We start from the raw sequence: 18,467 nt of genomic DNA, 5'->3' as shown, positions 1-18,467 counted from the left end.
ATGCCATATGTAGAAGAAAACATAATTTGTTTTAAACTGCTGCGTGATGGCCGCCTGGGTGTTCTGTAGTTTCTGCATGACTCTGTTAGTCATATATTTTAGGTAAGGAATCCAGGCATGCACACATATAGTACAGATGAGCTGCAGGATTTTACAATGACGTCATGAAATGCTATCTATTTATTTCCTAATATTTTCTAACATTCTATTTGCCATTAAATTCAGGAGAACATAGCATGGACTCTACAATTTTGCTCTCAAAATTGCAGCCACTCAGAAAAGAGAGCTGCCAGTCATGCTATTTCCTTAACCTGAAATCCTGAACACAGTACACAGTTAGTCTAAAGGTTGATGTCAAGAAAATATGAGGAAAATCCAGCAAATGCTAATGACGTGATCAGATCATATAAGCTGTAAAACTCATTGTTAGTTATTTTACAAGTTTGGTGAGAAACCTATTTATTTTGGATCAGTAATGACTTCAGAAAATCACAACACACAAGCCTGCAGGCAGATTTCATATAAATGTGCTTTATTGCAGAGAAGTTACATTATTTACATGCTGCAACACATTACAACATAAATCTATCAAGTATTTAATGGTGGATGCTGTTGGTTGCCAGATAACATTGTTATAAGAACCACATTATAAAGTGAAGAGACTTACAGCTTTATATACTCTACAACTTGGAGTAGCTAAAATGTTAAAAGTCAAAAGGCAGTGTTTTCTCAGGCCTGCCTGTTGTCATATGCATGCAAAAGCCTAAGGAGAGCAAATATAAAAGTATTGTCTGGTTTCAGGTCTATGATGCCAACAAAGCTGATGATAGGTGTGTACTGATTTATATTTTAAAGCGTATAATCTTGCATAAATTATACAAGTCTAATAAGATTGGTATAAATCTAATTATTTATAAACCATGGCTTAGAAATAAAGGAGAAATGCAGCTTGCACATGCATTTAAAAGGACAACCTAGCAAATGTTTGTGACCTTAGTGTTTATTATCTTTTCTTTTAACAGATCTGCTAGAAAACATCTTAATTCTAGAGTTGCACTTCTCATGGCTGAATGATGACAAAGAAACTCCAGAAAAAGACAACTAAGCAATCTAGCCAATATATGCTGGTGGAGAAAAATCTATGAAATACAGAACATTATTTATGCCTAACTTAGTATGTCTTCATTAAACAATGTTTCTAGCAGCATCATAGTGAAATAGAATGGTTGAGTGAAGTTTGGCCCCTCATTTTCTTAAGTGCGAAATAATTTCAAGTCCCAATTGAATCTGTAGCCCAAATATCAGTTGCTAAATAAACTGGGGAAAGGTTTGTTGCTTTCTAAAGGAAAGTTCTCCAATTGTATCAGTCTTAGGAGATGTGACTACAACAAGCCTAAAGAACCGTAACAGACATTTTTTAAGAAGTGAGGGAAAGGGTCAGGATGAAAGAAAACAAAACCAAACAAGAATATACAAGCCAGTGCCTTCCCTGGTAAATCAGCCATCGTTCTTTTCCTTGCCGTGCAGCTGGGCTGTTTTACACCAGCCAAGGAATGGGCTTTGTTTCTGTGTTTCTAATGAAGTTATCTTTTAAAAAAGAAAGAAAGGGAAAAGAAAATGAGCAAGGAATTGTAGATAGGTAGTGGTGGCACAGATACAGTCATGCACAAAGGGCTTGATCCTGCCAGTGATGCAAGGGCCAGTGGTACTGTGTGGATGCTTTGCCGACGTGGATCCCCTCGTGCATGTTGCACCCTGACACGGCTGCCGCAGCGCAGGAGCAGCGCGTCCTCGCTCAGCCCCGAGGTAAAGGAGGGAGAGCAAGACGAGCGAAGGTGCCAGGGCTGGCGCCCGCTCCTTGTGACCGTCTGTCTCTGCACAAACACCTCCTCTCATGACTCCTCCACGGATGCCCACTTCTAACCTCAGCGCCTGGCTCCAACACAGCACTGCCTCCCGTTAGTGAGTCAGGGCAACCTGCCATGAGCTGTCCCCCCCTCCCCGTTCACACAAATCACCACTGAGATGGGCTGCAGAACCTCCCTTCAGGGGTAGGAGAGGCGCGAGGTGGTCACCACACTCAGCAGGTTTAAAGTTGTGCATCTGTGCACACGGGGTCAGTGTGCTCCTGGAGGACTCCCAGAACGCTGTGTTCCCAGGATGGACTTCTTCCCATGCAGGGAAATTTAGGGTTACTTTCTCTCTGAAGAGCTGATCAAATCTCACTGAAGTTGATGGAAAAGTTACTGCCAAATCCCATGAGTGTCTGGGCCTGGGAAGGGAGAATCTGGGCACACAGGGTCTAACCTCAGCTCTGTTCCACACTAAGCAAAGAGCTGGATTTGGGCTGCACATGGGATGCCACTGGTACGGTGTGTGCAAAGTGGGCGCACAGATGTCCAAAGTACCCAGACTCGCATGCCTGACCCCCTTTCACAGGTGAACAGGGATTCTGGGCTGCAAGGGTCCCAGCCAGAAGATGTGTGTTGAAGGCAAAGACCAGATCTCCCAGGCCATAACTACACCCTACAAAAGCGGGGTGGGAGAATCAGACAAGCTCAGGGTAGCAAAGGCCTAAGTCAGCATGTCCCCATGGTGGAATTGGGCACCGTCCAGGCTAACCAGGTTGGTTGGGGCAGTTCGGCCACGTTAATCTGGAGCTAATGAGCAGAATTTATGAGTGAAGCCAATGTGTTTAGACAGCACTGAGACCTGAGCTGACTTGTCCCCAGCTGGCTCAGGTGTCAGCACGTTCTAGGTTAGGGCTTAGCAGAGGAAGATCAGATCCATCTTGCTCTGTCAGCATAGACGTGTCCATAGTCTCATGTCCTTTTTAAAGGACAAAAAAACGCCTCCTCATGCCCAGCTTGTCTAAGTCCCTCTGCTTACTGCGTTTTATCTTAAGCCACTTTTTCTATGATGCCACAAAAATCAGTTTATACTACATACGTGTATGTGCATGTGTGTATTAGATATGACATTTTATATATATATTAAACATATATAAATATCTATTTTATATATATATTATATATATTAAACAACACATTCTATTTAATCACCCTCATTTCATGTTCTTCCATTGAATCCCATCACTTCTCTCAAATTGCACAAGTTCTTTAGGACCGAGCTGTCTTTGTTTTGGAGTACTGTACCTATAGCCAATTCTAGTGAATAGCACTTTACTGGTACTGCATTTAGATGAGTGAGGGTTTTTTATTATTAGTGATACTCCTCAGAATCTTTACAATACGTCTTCAGGCCCTGATGGTGTACCATCACTAAGATCATAGTTGTGTATGGCCCAACTATGAATTAAGCTCATATGCATGTGAGGACTGTAGCTATTACTGAAAATTAGCACTGTATTAAACACTGTAAATGTATGTCTAAATAAATAAAAAAAGAAATCAAAGCATTTTGGAGAGTGGGAGAGAGATGCCATCACTTCCATTCCCACTATCTCTTACAATTGCATATATGGGGGAAGAACAATATTTTGGACTTCTCCCTCCAAAGGCCAATTTTTTGAGGTTTGCCAACAGGGATAAACAGTACACTGTTGTTCTATATGAGCTAGCTAATATATTTCCCAGAGTTGTCTGGTTTTAGTAAAACAGGTGATCATTTCTGGGGTATATTCGTTGTCATTCTTGCTTGTCTTATTTAGCACTATATGCTCAGTATGAAATACTGAACAAGATCATCACCATGGATGTTTAAAGTAAGAATTGTTAGATGATATTTTCCAATTAGTAACAAACAACAGATAAGTTGTCCTAAGACTTACCAGAATATGCAGCTAAGACGACTGAATTTCCACTATTAACAAAGTCTATGAACGTTAACAGGGAAGTGCATAACAAGTAACTTACCGTGTATAAAACCCCTGAATAATACAGTATCAAACTATAAATTTAAATAACAGAGAGTAAACCAAAAAATTCACTATATAAATCACAGGAAAGGAAAAAAAATAATCTCCAAAGCCCAAAGGAATTTCCCAATATGAATTACGGCTTCCATAGCCAGTGAAAGATTACTGCAATTTTATATATAAACAAAAAAGTCTACAGCAGGTATTTTAACTTGCAATTAGAAGAAAGTATCTGCAGATTGCATAAATATGTTGTTGTGTCACATAATATCAAAGTTATTTGCAAAAATTATACAATCTGGAATGCTTTAATATGAGACACAACAATGTACTTAAACAGACAGTAATAAGAAAATGAGAGCAATCATTATATAAAATGTATTTTTGGGATGCATTGAGTTAGGAGTGCTATCTCGATTAAATACGTAAAGTGAAAAGTCGTCATTTTAATAAGCTGCTTATTGATATCTCTTTTTGCCATCAGGACATTTTCTGTGCCCTACTTCTGCTGCATCTTTAAAGTCCCAAGGGCAAGTTAAAGCCAGTTGCGGCATTCAGAAATAATTCGGTTAAGACCTACACTGTGCATTTGTTGCCACCATACGTTTTTTCTTTTAAAAGAGAAATGATTTCACAAAGGCAGGTTACTTTCATTGACACAGTAAAATCCTTGGAGCAGGGACCATATTCTGGGCGCTGCTAATCACATTATTGGCACTCAACAAATAAATAATAACAACATTAATGATAATTTACTTTGCTTAACTCCTACTTATTCGTAGTGCTGATTCCCTTGATTTAAGTGATGCTCCTTAGGAATTTTCAGATCCTTTTGGCCTAAGTCCCCTCTGTCTTTCCTGTTGTCTTTCTTCTCAATGTTGCTACTCTCCTCAGTCCAAAAGCCTCTTATTTTCGAGGTGTTGCTGTTTTATTTGCACTTATAGCAGAGGTGTTCGATAAAGCTACACTTCCTTCTGCATTTGGTAAATCTGCTGTATCATACTCCCAAGGGCAGACTTCAGCTCGAGATGCTAAAGGTTGCTGTAAGTAACTACTTGGCTTATGGGAGTCAGATGAAAGCACATTTCCCTCAGAAGAGGCATTTTTTTTCTGTTCTGCCAATTTATTGAGGTTTTCCTTTTCTGCTGCTTTCTGGGGTAGCTCCTCCCGTGCCCCAGCACAGGTATTAGGTGCATATCTATCAACATTCTCACACTTCAGCCCAGGGGAAACCTGAGACTTGGAATTCGACTGTTTCTTCTCATTGTCAAAGACCTGCTGGTCTTGTGTCTCCCGAGTGGCTGCATCCACCTTCTCTGAGCTCTTTTGATTTGATTGTTGATACCCTTCAGGTGTCTTCAGCTTATGATGAGACTTCCCCTTTGGCTGGGAAGGCTGGTTTTCCTCTGGCTCTGAGGAAGCAATAGACACATGTTTTTGAACTTTAGAGTCAGAAGGCACAGGACCAGGAGTTTGGTCATATATCTCCCAAGGACAAACTTCTCCTATGTCAAAATTGTCCTTGTGCAGAGACTTACCTGGGCCTGTGTCTGGATTTGCGGGTGTTTGACTAACCCTTTGCTGTTTCATAATTCCAGATTTATGGGTTTTCTTTGTTTCCTCAGAGTGGGTAGAGTTCTTCCGGTGGGAATCCTTATGCTCCCCTTTATCGGAGGCTGAGTGCTTTTTGCTGGCCTCCTTACCCTTCTGCTGAGATTTATGAGATTTAGTGCTTTCTTCTAGACTTTGTGTTTTACCCGTTAGTCCCAGAGTCTTTTCCTTGGCACTAGCAATAACACTGAGGGATTTTTGTAACACAGATGTTCTTGGATGCAGAGGCTTCTTATCGGCACTTAAGTTATGTGCACTTACTGATTTGCACACCAAAGGGACCGATTCAGTGGAGACAGCTTCAACTTTTTCTGGAGCATTTTTGGTTAATTTGTTACCATTCAAGGAATCCAGAAGCGAATTCTCAGCAGCTGTAACTTCTGTGCTTTCTGTAGTTAAGCTATTCGGTTCTTCTGTTTGATCCCTAACATGATCATAAGTGCTGTGGGACTTTTTTAATGAAAAGACTCTGTTTTTCAGTGTCTCTTCTTTTGGCTTTGCAGAACTCGTGGAATCCTGTGGGTTTTTTCTCAGCGTAGCCGTGTTCTTCACAGCGCTGTGCTCCATCAGGTCCTTCTCGTCCCTGGAGCACTGCCTGGTGACCGTCTCAGGGATTTCTGTAATACGTCGCATTATCGAGCGCCCCAAGCCCTTTTTAGAGCACCTTTTTTTCTGGAGGTGTGGGTTATTAGCAATCATCTTTTTCCTTTTATAGATTTCAAGCTGGGCATATAGTTTCTTCAACTCATCCTGCAAAGCAAAGTGAATGGCAAAACTAGTATGTATAGAGCGAGTCCAGTCAAACAAGCAGCCTGATGAATGCATTACCCATTGCTTTCAAAACGGCATTAAACTTATTTCACTGTTTTTTCTAATTCCTGAATATGCCATTTCTCCATCAACTTGAATCCCATTTTTTTCCACTGTAAAAATAAGTTCAACCCTTGCGCACAAACCAATCACCTTTCACAGCTGTGCATCATACAGCATCACAATTCATATACATTCATGCTGTATGTTTCAGATTGTGCAATGCTGTGGTGCATGCTTTCCTACTGAACTCTATAACTATTCTTTATTGTGGGAACGTAAGTCCTTTTATCACGTAAGAGAGGAATAAAGTATTTTTTTCTGTTAATCATGTGTTTTTAAAATTTTATGTTAAATAGTTCTATAACTATAGTATAGTTATGTATACGTTATGTACAAATGCCTAATCACACTGACACCAAATGCTGTTTGCACTTCAAGATAATTCAAAGAATCTATGTAAACTGATAAACAGCTCTTGCTGTGGATGATTCCTCCTCGTTAGCCTATGACTTTTACTACAACTAGTAATGCAGCTTCTCCTCACAACAGTGAATATTTTCCATGAGATTTTACATGACCTGATACCACAATCATTGAGAGCTGATATCTGCAAAAAAAGTCAAATGGATGCAATTCAGAGTTTACTCGTAGGAAAAAGTGTTGTTCTTGAAAATAAATGGTATTTAAATAAGTTATATATACCCGAATATCTTCAGGATCCAAACTATGTTCACTCCATGCTGAATTGATACTGCTGTTCAGATAGGATCCAGATCGACCCATATCAAGCTCATCTTCATAAGCTTCTGTAGCTATATCATCTCTTGGGTTATTGCTTGAATGTGAAAACTGCAATAAGTATTCATAAAAAAGATGTTGTCATCAGTGCAAAAGTTTACTTCAACATCACTATAAGAGTTTATGTCAACAGTTTTATGGCACAATGATCCTTCTATGGATTTCATGTGATTTTCTGAACTCAAAACACTAGCTATAGGCATCATTGGCATAAGTAGTGTCCTATAGAATATCAGTATTGTATGGAAGGAACTCTTATTAATGATGGCTTAACTTGAGAAATCTTAGAGATCTGCATAAGGAAAAAAAAACCCACTTATTTTGATGCTTATTTGAACCTCTTTAAATTGCATTTAAATTAAGCTAGTATGGAAATAGACTTTCAGCCAGTATTTCCAATTAGGCTGCTAAAACCATAAGACTGTATTTTATATTCCATACAGTTTAATAATCCCACAGAAAGCACTTCTCCCATTTTAGATCCTGACCCTGAAAAGGAAGAGATGAGGTGGCAAAAAAAAAGGGAAAAAAAAGAAGGAAACAAATGAAAACGGAGATAAGTTAATTTCTCTCTTCTAAGTTTTAGCAAATGCTTGGATCAAGAATTGGAGAGAGGTTGTCAGCTATTTTTTTATTCATATTGATTCACTCATCTGTATTTACTATTGTCCACACAGCCATCTGGCCTCAGGACTTTATGAATGGAACTCAACCTTGTGAATCTTCTCTTCATTCCCTGAATTCTTTCGTGTGCTAGAAGAAAAGTCTGTGCAGTGTTACACAGATAATAAGCTAAAAATGGAAATGTTGATCAGTAGTTATGAGTCAGCTTCAGAAAGATCAACAAATTTTCTAGATTAGTCTAGAAAGACATCTCTGAAGATATGTAATAAAGTATATGAATATAAAATAGAAAATAATAAGACTATTGCTAGAGACCAGAAAAGTAATTTAAAATAAAACAAGGTTATTCAGTATTAAGGCTGCATCAGTGTGTCCCCTTCTTATGACTGTTTAATGTATGTTTATTTGACAGTTATCAGCATACCCTGTTCTGACACATAGGCAAAAGACAGGAATAGCAGCTTCATTAACCTGAAAATTGTATCAACTTGAACTGCTTAATGTTCTTCCTTCCTTCACCTTTACTGTTCTCTTTGACTCTTGACCTTTTGATTAATACTATTGGTCATTTCAAAAGCCATTATAAAATCATTCGCTTTGCTGGGGTACTGTCTAAGAAGAAAGCTCCATTCAACTCCTGTGGACTGGTGCTGGAGACAGGTGGAGCTGCCTGCGGTTCTCCTGCCCCTGGCGAGACTGACATCTTGTCGCTTCGCTCCCAGCGCCTGACGGGAGGCGTGCCGCAGTGCTCGGAGCTCTGCCTCTTCTCTTCCCTGCCTCCTGTCGTCCTCCATCTTCTCATGTCCCACACACACTCATCTTCTTACCCAGCACCGCTCCTGGCTCTATATCACGGGCCACGTCTCCTCCCGGTATGCAGCATCTGTCTGTCCCAGGCTCTGACTCGCAAAGGGCTCTCCTTTTTCAGCCTGTAACAACTGTCCGGTTTAAATCCCAACCTCTCTATCTCATGGCTAGTCCAACCTCCTCGTTCTAGTTTTATTTAGCAGTCCATCCTAGTCTTCCCATCCCCTCGCCTAAACTCTTAGTCTAATCACAGCTAACTCTGGCAGCAGCATGGTCACCCAAATACCTGAAATAAGCATCATTAGGCAGGATTCTTTCCTTCTTGTATTAATCACATCAAAATTCTAAGTACTTTAAACTCCTGGAATTTTGAAAGCTGAAAGAAAGAATCTTTGAAAATGCATAAGAGTTTTTAAAATAAAAAAAATATACAGCTTTTTAGGTAACATAGCCAAACTTCACATCTTCCTTTTCTATCAGTTGCTTGCTAATTTTATACAGAATTGCTTCTGCATGTGTTGTGGTTTAACCTGGCAGGCAGCTAAACATCACACAGCTGTTCGCTCACTCCCCCTCGGCTCCCAGTGGGATGGGGGAAAGAATTGGGAAAAAAAGAGTAAGATTTGTGGGTTGAGATAAAGACATAAAGACAGTTTAATAGGACAGAAAAGGAAGGGAAAATAATAATAATAATAATAATAGTAATAGTAATAGTAATAGTAATAATAATAATAGAATATACAAAATAAGTTATGCACAATGCAATTGCTCACCACCTGCTGATGGATGCCCAGCCAGTTCCTGAGCAGCGGCCCCCCCAGCCAGCTTTCCCCTAGTTTATATACACTGAGCATGACATCATATGGTATGGAATATCCCTTTGGCCAGTCTGGGTCAGCTGTCCTGGCTGTGCCCCCTCCCAGCTTCTTGTGCATCTCCAGCCTTCTCAGTCGGTAGAGCATGAGAAGCTGAAAAGTCCTTGACTTATGTAAGCACTACTTAGCAACAACTGAAACATCAGTGTGTTATCAACATTACTCTCATACTAAATCCAAAACACAGCACTATAGCAGCTACTAGGAAGAAAATTAACTCTATCCCAGCTGAAACCAGGACAGCATGACAATATTTATCTTTCTCGGACTTGGCAAAAGAAAAGAGACAGGAGACTCAAATACCTTAGGGATCAGAAGTAGCCCAACAGTGACTGTCACAGTCAAGTGTGTGTGTGCAAAGAACAGCATCAGCATCCAGTCAGACTGAAGTCTTGAAGCAAGAATGAATCTGAAAATAGAATTCAGGGTTGCAAGTCACTGCCTTTTCTCCAGTGCATTAGATTTAACATTTTTAATGTTCCTTAGGCTTCTTTTAATTGAAAGGCCAAACGCAACTGTGTTTTGTTCTGTACTGCTTTCATACAGACTAAAAATTACATCCACATGCTTTACCTATATACCACAATTTCAAAACAACTCAGAAAAAAAACAACCAACAAAGCAAGCCAAAACAAAATATAAGAAGAAACAACAGACCTTAAACGATATTGCTTATTCCATCATTCTCACTCTATTTAGCTGTTTTTTTGGATGGTTTATATTGTCACAGCTTCTTTGGCCTGAATTGAGTTATGGCAGTTTACATACATTAAGGACCTGAACGGATGATTTTAGGTTAAGTAAGCACATGTACTATGATAAATTGTAGTGCACTTCATAAATACAGATCGCAGCTACAGAGTGCGGCTGATAAGCCATCAAAGACAGAACTGATCTGAAATGCATTTTAGCGGAGAGCAGAGAAATGCTCTTGATTGCAGGACTGCCCAGCTCAATACCGCAGAGGCCAAGAGCCTTGCGAACACTGGGAAATGAGTGGCTGAACCTCCCAAACGAAGCAATTCCTTGCTGAGCTCTCTAAAAGAGTGGTAGAACAAGCAGTGCAGTTAAAGTTAGCTGGAGCATGCTTGGCTTATCTGCTTTAGTGAGCTCCCAGAGATAGAAATGGTAAGAAATGCAATGGATGAACGGATGTACCACTGGCTTGTAATTTGCAGGTTTACAAAAATCATTCAGATAGAAATGACATTTGCAACTTATCCAAGTCCACAGATGCACGTTTTGCAGAAGCTTTTGTTAATAGAAATAGTTGGCATGAAACACTGGCTTATATGCCATAATAATACCGTCATCATTTCTTGTTTAATACTTTGTAAATGAAATGTTTCATGAACACAATAACATATTATAAGTATTTTTTACAGACACGTTGCTGTTGAGGTGTGCATGGATACGAGGAGGCTCAGGCCTGAGGTTTAGCTAACTGAACACAACATGAGAACTATTGAAGATGACATGAGAAACTGCTGGATATAACAAATAACAGAGCGAAAAGTGAACAAAAGTTACAGACAGTGCTGTAAGGGATGGCAAGATTTCACAGGTGGTTAACAGGGAGTCATTTGAAAGATGGCTAAACTTCACAGATAGCAGCGAAGGGAGCAGTGGCGGCCTTTGGGGGACTAGAACTTGCAAGGTCAGCGGTACCGATGTAACCGTATCAGTAACAGCTTACAAGGCTGTGACTACCTAGCTAATGATATCAGAAATACCAAATTTAAGTACAGATGTAGCAAAACTGGAAACAATAGGAAAAAAGTAATGAGGGGTGGGTTGTTTATTTGGGAGAAGACAAGGGGCTAAGGTGGATGAGGGAAGAATAGCATGGAAAGAAGGGGGGATTAAAAGGGCTAGTGACATGTAAGCAAGTTGTCACTGACTGAGCCCTGTACCTGATCATTGCAATATCTCCTATCTTCTCACTAAATCGCTCTCCTAAGTCTGTGTGATCTCTCTCTCTACGCTGTGCATGTGTGTATGTGCAATTCACGAGCAAACTTCAGGCTGGACTAGCCAGCACACGGGAGACCCGCATCTGGGAGGAGCCAAGGTCTCAGCCCATGACGGGGTACGGGGCCCCAAACCCAGAGGTGGATATTAGACTGGCTTAGGGACTGTGCTCGTGTTTGAAGGACCTGTAAAGGTAGTGTGCTTGTGAACCTCCACAGGGTGCATGTTTCATTAGCCAACATGATCAGCTGCAGAGGAGGAACAGGACCAGGCTGTACGTGTTGGTCCTGGTCCATGTGGCCAGCCGTGTGCTGCGTGACTGCAGCGTAGTGGATGCGCTCTGCAGCGTAGTGGATGCGCTCAGCCTTGCTAGGCCTGCAAACAGAACAGCAGCAGCCGCATCCACCAGAGACAGGAGAAAGTTCCCAGGTCCTGATGCCCACTGGATTTGGCTAACTCTTAACAGCTCCAATCCTCAAATTCTGTGAAGGCTTTTTGCTTGTTTTATGTGTGAAACCTTGACTGATTAAGGTATCCACGCCATACCCCCGAAAGCAAAATAGCATTTGTAGTGGCCATTCAGACCCAGCAGAGACGGGGTTTCTATTCGAATGAGATTTTTCCCATACAAATTTTGTTTTTCTCAGTAATACAAGAGAAAGAACAATGCAGGAATTTAATGCTGTGCTGATCTGAAGATAATCAAGAATCCTCTGTTTCCAAAATGGGAATAATACTTTTAATGGAAAACAAAATGCAAACAGTTCAAGGTTTTATTTAGTGCTCACATCAATCTCATATGAGCTTCGGGAGTTTTCAGACTGGATGGCTGCCTTGTAATAGTAGGTGTCCTTCAAGACTCCAGTGCTTTTAACTTCATGACAACTCAGATATGTCATATAAATCTGAGCCTTACATTTCTGCTCGTTCAGTTACATCCAGAACTTGGCAGGGAAGACAGAAGCAAAAAAAAATGTAAGGAAATGTGAACTTCGAAGAGAGTGGATTAACACTTGTGTATACAGAAATGGAAATAATCTCAGGAGGGATCATGTACTTCCAGTGCATTTTATTCATTCCTATGCATAAACAGTACATGATATTTCTTCAACAAACCAGCATGTATCAGACAGAGGGCAAAGAATCAATACAAAACGTACATTTTTTTAAAAACAGAAGGAAGAAAAAAACCAGCAGACCTTAGGCTGAAGGAACAGGATCCTCAACAGGATAAACTGAAAGACCTAATCCTTTTGTGTCTCCTTCATAAGGCATGTATTAAAATGCCACATTTTCCCCTTTTCCCCTCCTTTAATCCAAGATTACTTTCATCCTGTCCTATTGTTAAAAGAAACTTGTAGCCCTCATAATAGCTCTCCTAATGCACTGAACTGTATCTTCTAACATGGCCCAAAATGTGGTTTAGGAACTTTAATTAATGGGGGAAAATTTTGACTGAGAAGCTTTCATATTGGTTATATCAATTCAAAAGAATTGTACCTGAATTTTTCTTATATATTCTTTATATAAGAAAAATGCTTCCATCAAATACAGATTTTAAACATTATTTTTGCAGATGTTTGTGTTAGGGACTAAAGAAGAAGATTTTGAGAGTATCTGGATGTTGAGACATGGGGTTAGGAGATGGTGAAGGAAGCAAATAGTTGCAAGCCTGAAAAGTGCAGCGAACTTCATAAGAATGATAAGGGAAGAGAGCACCTGGAAGGAATAGAGATGAAAGATTTGCTTTGCTGATGTTTACTCAGAAAAAAATTATGCCTCATGGAAGCAAACATCAAGAAGACAGAGAGAAATGTGAGTTCCAAGACAGACCAAGGAACAGAGAAGAGTGTTTGAAGACTGTCAATGGAGCGATGTTAAAAAAAAAAAAAAATCTAGTAGGCAAGGTCTGTCAGGAGGCAAAGGCAGGCATGAGAATGTCATAAGAAAGTCATAAGAATCTCCTATAGGATAAGATTAAATTCATCTTATCTTGCTATTTTGAATTTTCTAGGACCAATTCATTGTTACAGGTTACTCTGTAGGAAAGGCATATACAGTAATTTTCATGTAGCTCTGGCAAAGATCTTTATTTATTGGTTACTACTCTAATAATTTACAAGTATGAAATGTAGAGCTCGTTATAAACTTGATAAGAAACACATGCTTTATGTTACTGTTACAGCATCATATGCATAACAATTTTTTATGTCAGCATATAAAACCCTATGCTTCATGCACAAACCAGTACAATTATCTTAACATACAGCTGCACTTTGCCAATCTGTTACACACCAGGAAAAGTTCATATAAACCAACATTCTTACCTGCTGTTTTTCTAGAGATACAAACCAGTGAGCAGTATGTAGATGACTGAAGACAGTCAGTAGTTTTGCTATATCTAATTTATCAAATATACTGAACTTTGATCCAAGAACATATCAGCTAGCTATACTGAAAAAAAACCTAATTATATAATTAACAAGTTGATTGTACATATTCTTGAATCCTATGGGAACAGTTTTAAGTTTAGTAATTACTTAATTTGCAGAATTAAATATTTATGAGACCTTCCATTATGTATCCTATCCCATTCACCCATTTTAAGTCGCACCTTATGAAACCTGAAAGATAAATAGTTAATTACTAGATCTACGATCACTTGCCTAATTGTATGGAATATAGCAGAGATAATGAGCTCATTGTGAACTGCAACAGCCATATAACGTGGCTCATGAAATGCTGATGGGACTGTCCGCACTGCATAGCAGAGATAAACACCCCACAAGAGGAATAAAAATTCAGCTGTGAGAAGAACAAAAAGAAATAATTTGCAATTAGTTTTATAGATGAAAAAGGAAGGAAATTTGAAGTACTATAGTATCTTTTGTATGTGTGAGTATTTATGCAAAGACAATATACGCTCGTATATGTATATATGTACACACATAGGCATTCAAACTCTTTCAGATACTATCACTGTACATGATACATTTGGTTTTAATTTTACACACTTCTTTTTTCCAGATCAGGAACCTTTGCATTCGTGGTGTTTCAGTTTTTCAATTGACAAACTTTAAGACAATGTCTAATAATGTCTTGCTTGCTTTTCAAATCGGTACTACAGAAGTTTGACATCACTTAAAATAACAAGTATTTTTATTTGTAGCTCTGGTTCTTGATATAGAGGCAGATACCGGTGCTACTCCTAGACTACAAGCTTTTTAAGACAACAGTTTCATTTCAAAGGTTTATAACTCAGATATAACAACATATTTGGGGTTAAAAAATTTCCTCTGTTCATGATAGTTAATTCTGCTGGTGCCCGTAATATGATGATACAGTTCTGAGGGTCTAATGTAATTATAACAAATGACGTGCTTTTCTCTGTTAGTAGAAAAATGAGTAAAGGAAGAAAGGAGGTGGAGTCAGGATCAGCTTAAACTATCCTGTTATAGCTAACTTATCGGCACCCAGCAGTACTCTGACTCCAGTTTCTAGTGGACGGTCTGCTGTGACATCATTTTGATTTTAATACAAACGAAATTATTTCATACCCATTTTGAAAAAACTCCCCTTCCCGAAAAAAACCCACAGCTCTGCCATCTATCTATGAGTAGAGCTGGTGCCTGTCCCTCTCGCCTTGCAGTCTGAGTTGACGATGGCTCGAAGTGTTTGAGCGTTACCCAGCAATGTGCAGTTCCATGTTAGACCCCTGCAATGCCGGCACTGCTCCGGACCAGCTTCAGAAATTGAGTGTGATCCCGTTGTTACTTATACACTGCTTTTGCCTTGTTGGAATTTTTGCAGTAAAAAAGTACAGTCAAATGTAGTATAAAAGAAAATTAGTTCTTTTTCATACTTATTTTTGCCAATACATGTTATTATACTGTAACTAGGATGGTGATCAGTGACATCACCCTATGGTAGTGATGAGCAAATCATTACTGGTCTGGTTTGGATAAGGACACAAATGCTTGTGAACCCTGCCATTAGCAACAGATTGAAATAAAACACCTGCACTGGATATCTCATGAGAACAGGTCCTCTGGTATCTCCACTTTTAATAGTCCATAACTGCTGTAAATTACCTATATTATATTGTTATAGTATTTCAAAACTTCTAATTTTGCTATGAATCTCAGCTAAAATCAGTAAGAGACAAGTCTGGATAAAATGAGAATGAATTCAGTTACATAGATCTCTGCGCTCTGGTAAGAGTTCAGTTTGAACTCTGAACTTTGCATGGTTCTTACTTTTATCAAATATAAATGGCCTAGCTTTAAGACCATCACTTTTAATAGAACATATCCTGCATAAACCCAGCAGTTTTACCAGTTATATAAAACCAAACATCTGAAAAGGCATAATTCACGCATGCTGCTATTTTTGTGTTCTTCCTCACCAAAATCCCAACAATAATAAAGCTTTTGACTAAGAAATAGTTTGACTGGGGACCTTACTGAGTGTCAGAATGAAAAAAGCATGGTATGAATCTTCTGAGACTATGTGTCCCAGCCTGGTTGTGAGCTCTACAAAAGCACGTACGCAGGTATGTCTTTCCCACATCCCCCATACGCTCACCGCATGGGCAAACTGGCTGCTACTTCCATTTCATTCCTAGATAATTAGCTATGCTACCAGTGAAGTCTATTACTCTGGTTTCTTAAAAACACCTACACAGGAATGACTTACCAATCCATCTTGCTCCTGGAGTCTTCTCTGAGCAAGTGGAATCCAAATTTTGCTTCAATGAAATAAAATTAAAGGCTCCTTTACAAATGTTAGCAGTTTTGGTTTTTCTCTTTAAGTACACTTGCCTTGCATTTGCAGAATCATGGCACTGAAATGTATTGCTCTTCAAAGCATTGAAATTTATTGCTTTAATTGCTCCGTATTGATTTAGAAGAAATTGAAAAGGAGAAAATGGTTAGAATCAGGTTGCTAAAGCCAAATCACTGTATCTTACTGTCCTATGTTCTATGGAAACTCTTCTTATCAATACGGTTCAGCAGGTATTCCCCAGAACATGCCAGAGAGCCTATTTCCTCTCATTTTGCCTTTCATCCAAAGTCCCCCTGCAGTAAAAAACCCAACATTAGCAGCAGAACTGAATGAGCTAACTGTGAAATAACAGGCATACTCCACAAAACTGCCTATGGTCCATTCTTCTTTCTCCTCCTCAGCTGAAGTGAGAAGAGCCCCAACTCTCTTACTGATTGAAAAGATCAGTTACAAGTGCTAACAGAGGCTGAGAGTTTGAAAAAGTTTAGCTTTTAAAGGGATGAAAATACATGTATAAAACTCCATGTGCTGAAGGCATTCCTACTTAAACTAAAGAGTGTGGGCCAAATTTTGCTTAATTTTAGAAGAAAAAAAAATCTGCTCAAAGTTTGAAGATTTACAAGAATTTTTTTTCTGTATACAGATTTGTATATAGGTATCTCCGAGAGCAAATGAAAGTGAAAAAGCCACACCTCCATAATAAAAACCAATTTCAATGAGCTGGGCTAAGTAGGAATGAAGGTAGCATTTGATCTCCAGATCTGATTAATTCTGAAAATTCCACAGTTTTCAGTTTCATATTCATAGTTACAAGGAGTTTCTAAGACAACATGAGGAGATTTCAAAGCATTAATATAGTGGAGCATAACAGTAGTTTGCACCATTTAATGAATAATGCTTTTATAAAAGCTTTACATTTAGAGCAGAGCTGGCATTTCTATCTGCAGATAATAATTAGCGTGACATCTGGTATGCAACACAAATAGGGAATAGCTTTTAAAACACAAGGTAAAATAACAGAGTTCCTATACTTGCTAAACCCAATGTTACAGTAATTTCATTAGCAATAACAAACAAAAGAGACTGAGAGAAAATCAATTTATTATCTAAACCACTAATTACTCAGCTTAAATGTATCATGTAGAAGCTGTGCTGGAGGGGGAAAATCAAGTTCATATAATTAGCTACAGACTATTAGTGCAATTTGTAACAAAATTCTGAAGATGTTATAAAATTCTGCTGTATTGTTTTTCTATATGGCCTTTTTGGTTTCTCAATATAAAATAAGGTGACATATTCATGTATTTATTACACCGATGAAAAACACAGATATAAATAACTTCAAATAGATTAGATAGATAGACAGCTAGATAGATAGATAGATAGATAATGGAGCACATCTGGCCAAGATGCAGCAAGATTCTTATGTACCACTCATCTCTGAGGTCTTATTAGTTCTGTCTATGGCACACTAGTGACTGTTCTGCGCCAAATATCTTTAATGATTAAAATCTGTGAGCTGTGATATGAAATTTCTATTTGGCTTGCTGAATAATTTTCCACTACAAGCCCGGTGTAGACGACTGACTTCCTGACCACTGAAGGAATACCTTGGCATATTGCAACCTGCCAAGACCAAAATCAAAGCTCAAAACACACGATCTTGTTCCTTTAAGTATGATTTATTATAAGGCTTATAAATTAGCCCATTTTACATATTAAGCACAAGAACAAGAAATACCTTATTTTCCCCTTCTGAAAAATGATGGAAATTCCTAGGAGAGAGCTGTCAACAGCTATCTGGACAGAAAATGTGAAGTCAAAAAAAAATAGGATAAAAGAGCTCTGAAAAAAAAAAGAAAAAGAGCTCTGAAAAAGAGCTCCGAAAAAACCTGCAGTAGCTACTCTATAACTGTCCAAAGCAGGCATTCAGATTTCAGGTGCAAATCTCTGATAGATAAGAGAGTAAGAAAAGGCACAAATGGTTTAAAGGCATAAACGGATGTAGATATGAATGGAAGGTAAGAGATGAAAATGTAATGTGGCCTCACTATGTCCTGTGCACAAATGAATTAATCTTTAAATGTCTCTCTTCTAGTCACTACCTATTTCTTATCCACATAACCTTTTATCTGGTCTTTGCACTATCTAATCAACCTGCTTAATTACATTCTTTGGTGTTTAAAAAACATGATCATTCATTTTGTTTGCAATGGCCATCATTTTTTTTAGAAAATGGAGCATTTTGGAACACTTGGTCATCCAACACACTGGACCAGGCTCATGCCCGATGCCACCGGCCTGTT

At 38.9% G+C, this 18,467-nt stretch overlaps 1 protein-coding gene across 1 annotated transcript in view; it reads right to left on the bottom strand.

Moving 5' to 3' along the window:
* Nucleotides 1-4,783: 4,783 nt before the first annotated feature.
* GPR158 (G protein-coupled receptor 158) overlaps nt 4,784-18,467 on the bottom strand; it is a 204,313-nt gene continuing 190,629 nt past the window's right edge. The window contains exons 8-11 of the mRNA XM_075140803.1: nt 14,043-14,181; nt 9,709-9,814; nt 7,004-7,150; nt 4,784-6,238 (exon numbers count right to left, since the gene is read on the bottom strand). Coding sequence (XP_074996904.1) covers nt 4,784-6,238; nt 7,004-7,150; nt 9,709-9,814; nt 14,043-14,181 — 1,847 coding nt within the window. The remainder of the gene's footprint in view (nt 6,239-7,003; nt 7,151-9,708; nt 9,815-14,042; nt 14,182-18,467) is intronic.

This window comes from Calonectris borealis, chromosome 2 (genome assembly GCF_964195595.1).
Source record: "Calonectris borealis chromosome 2, bCalBor7.hap1.2, whole genome shotgun sequence".
Lineage (NCBI taxonomy): Eukaryota > Metazoa > Chordata > Aves > Procellariiformes > Procellariidae > Calonectris > Calonectris borealis.
Note: the sequence above shows the minus strand (reverse complement) of the source record. Positions and strands in the feature narration are given on the sequence as shown.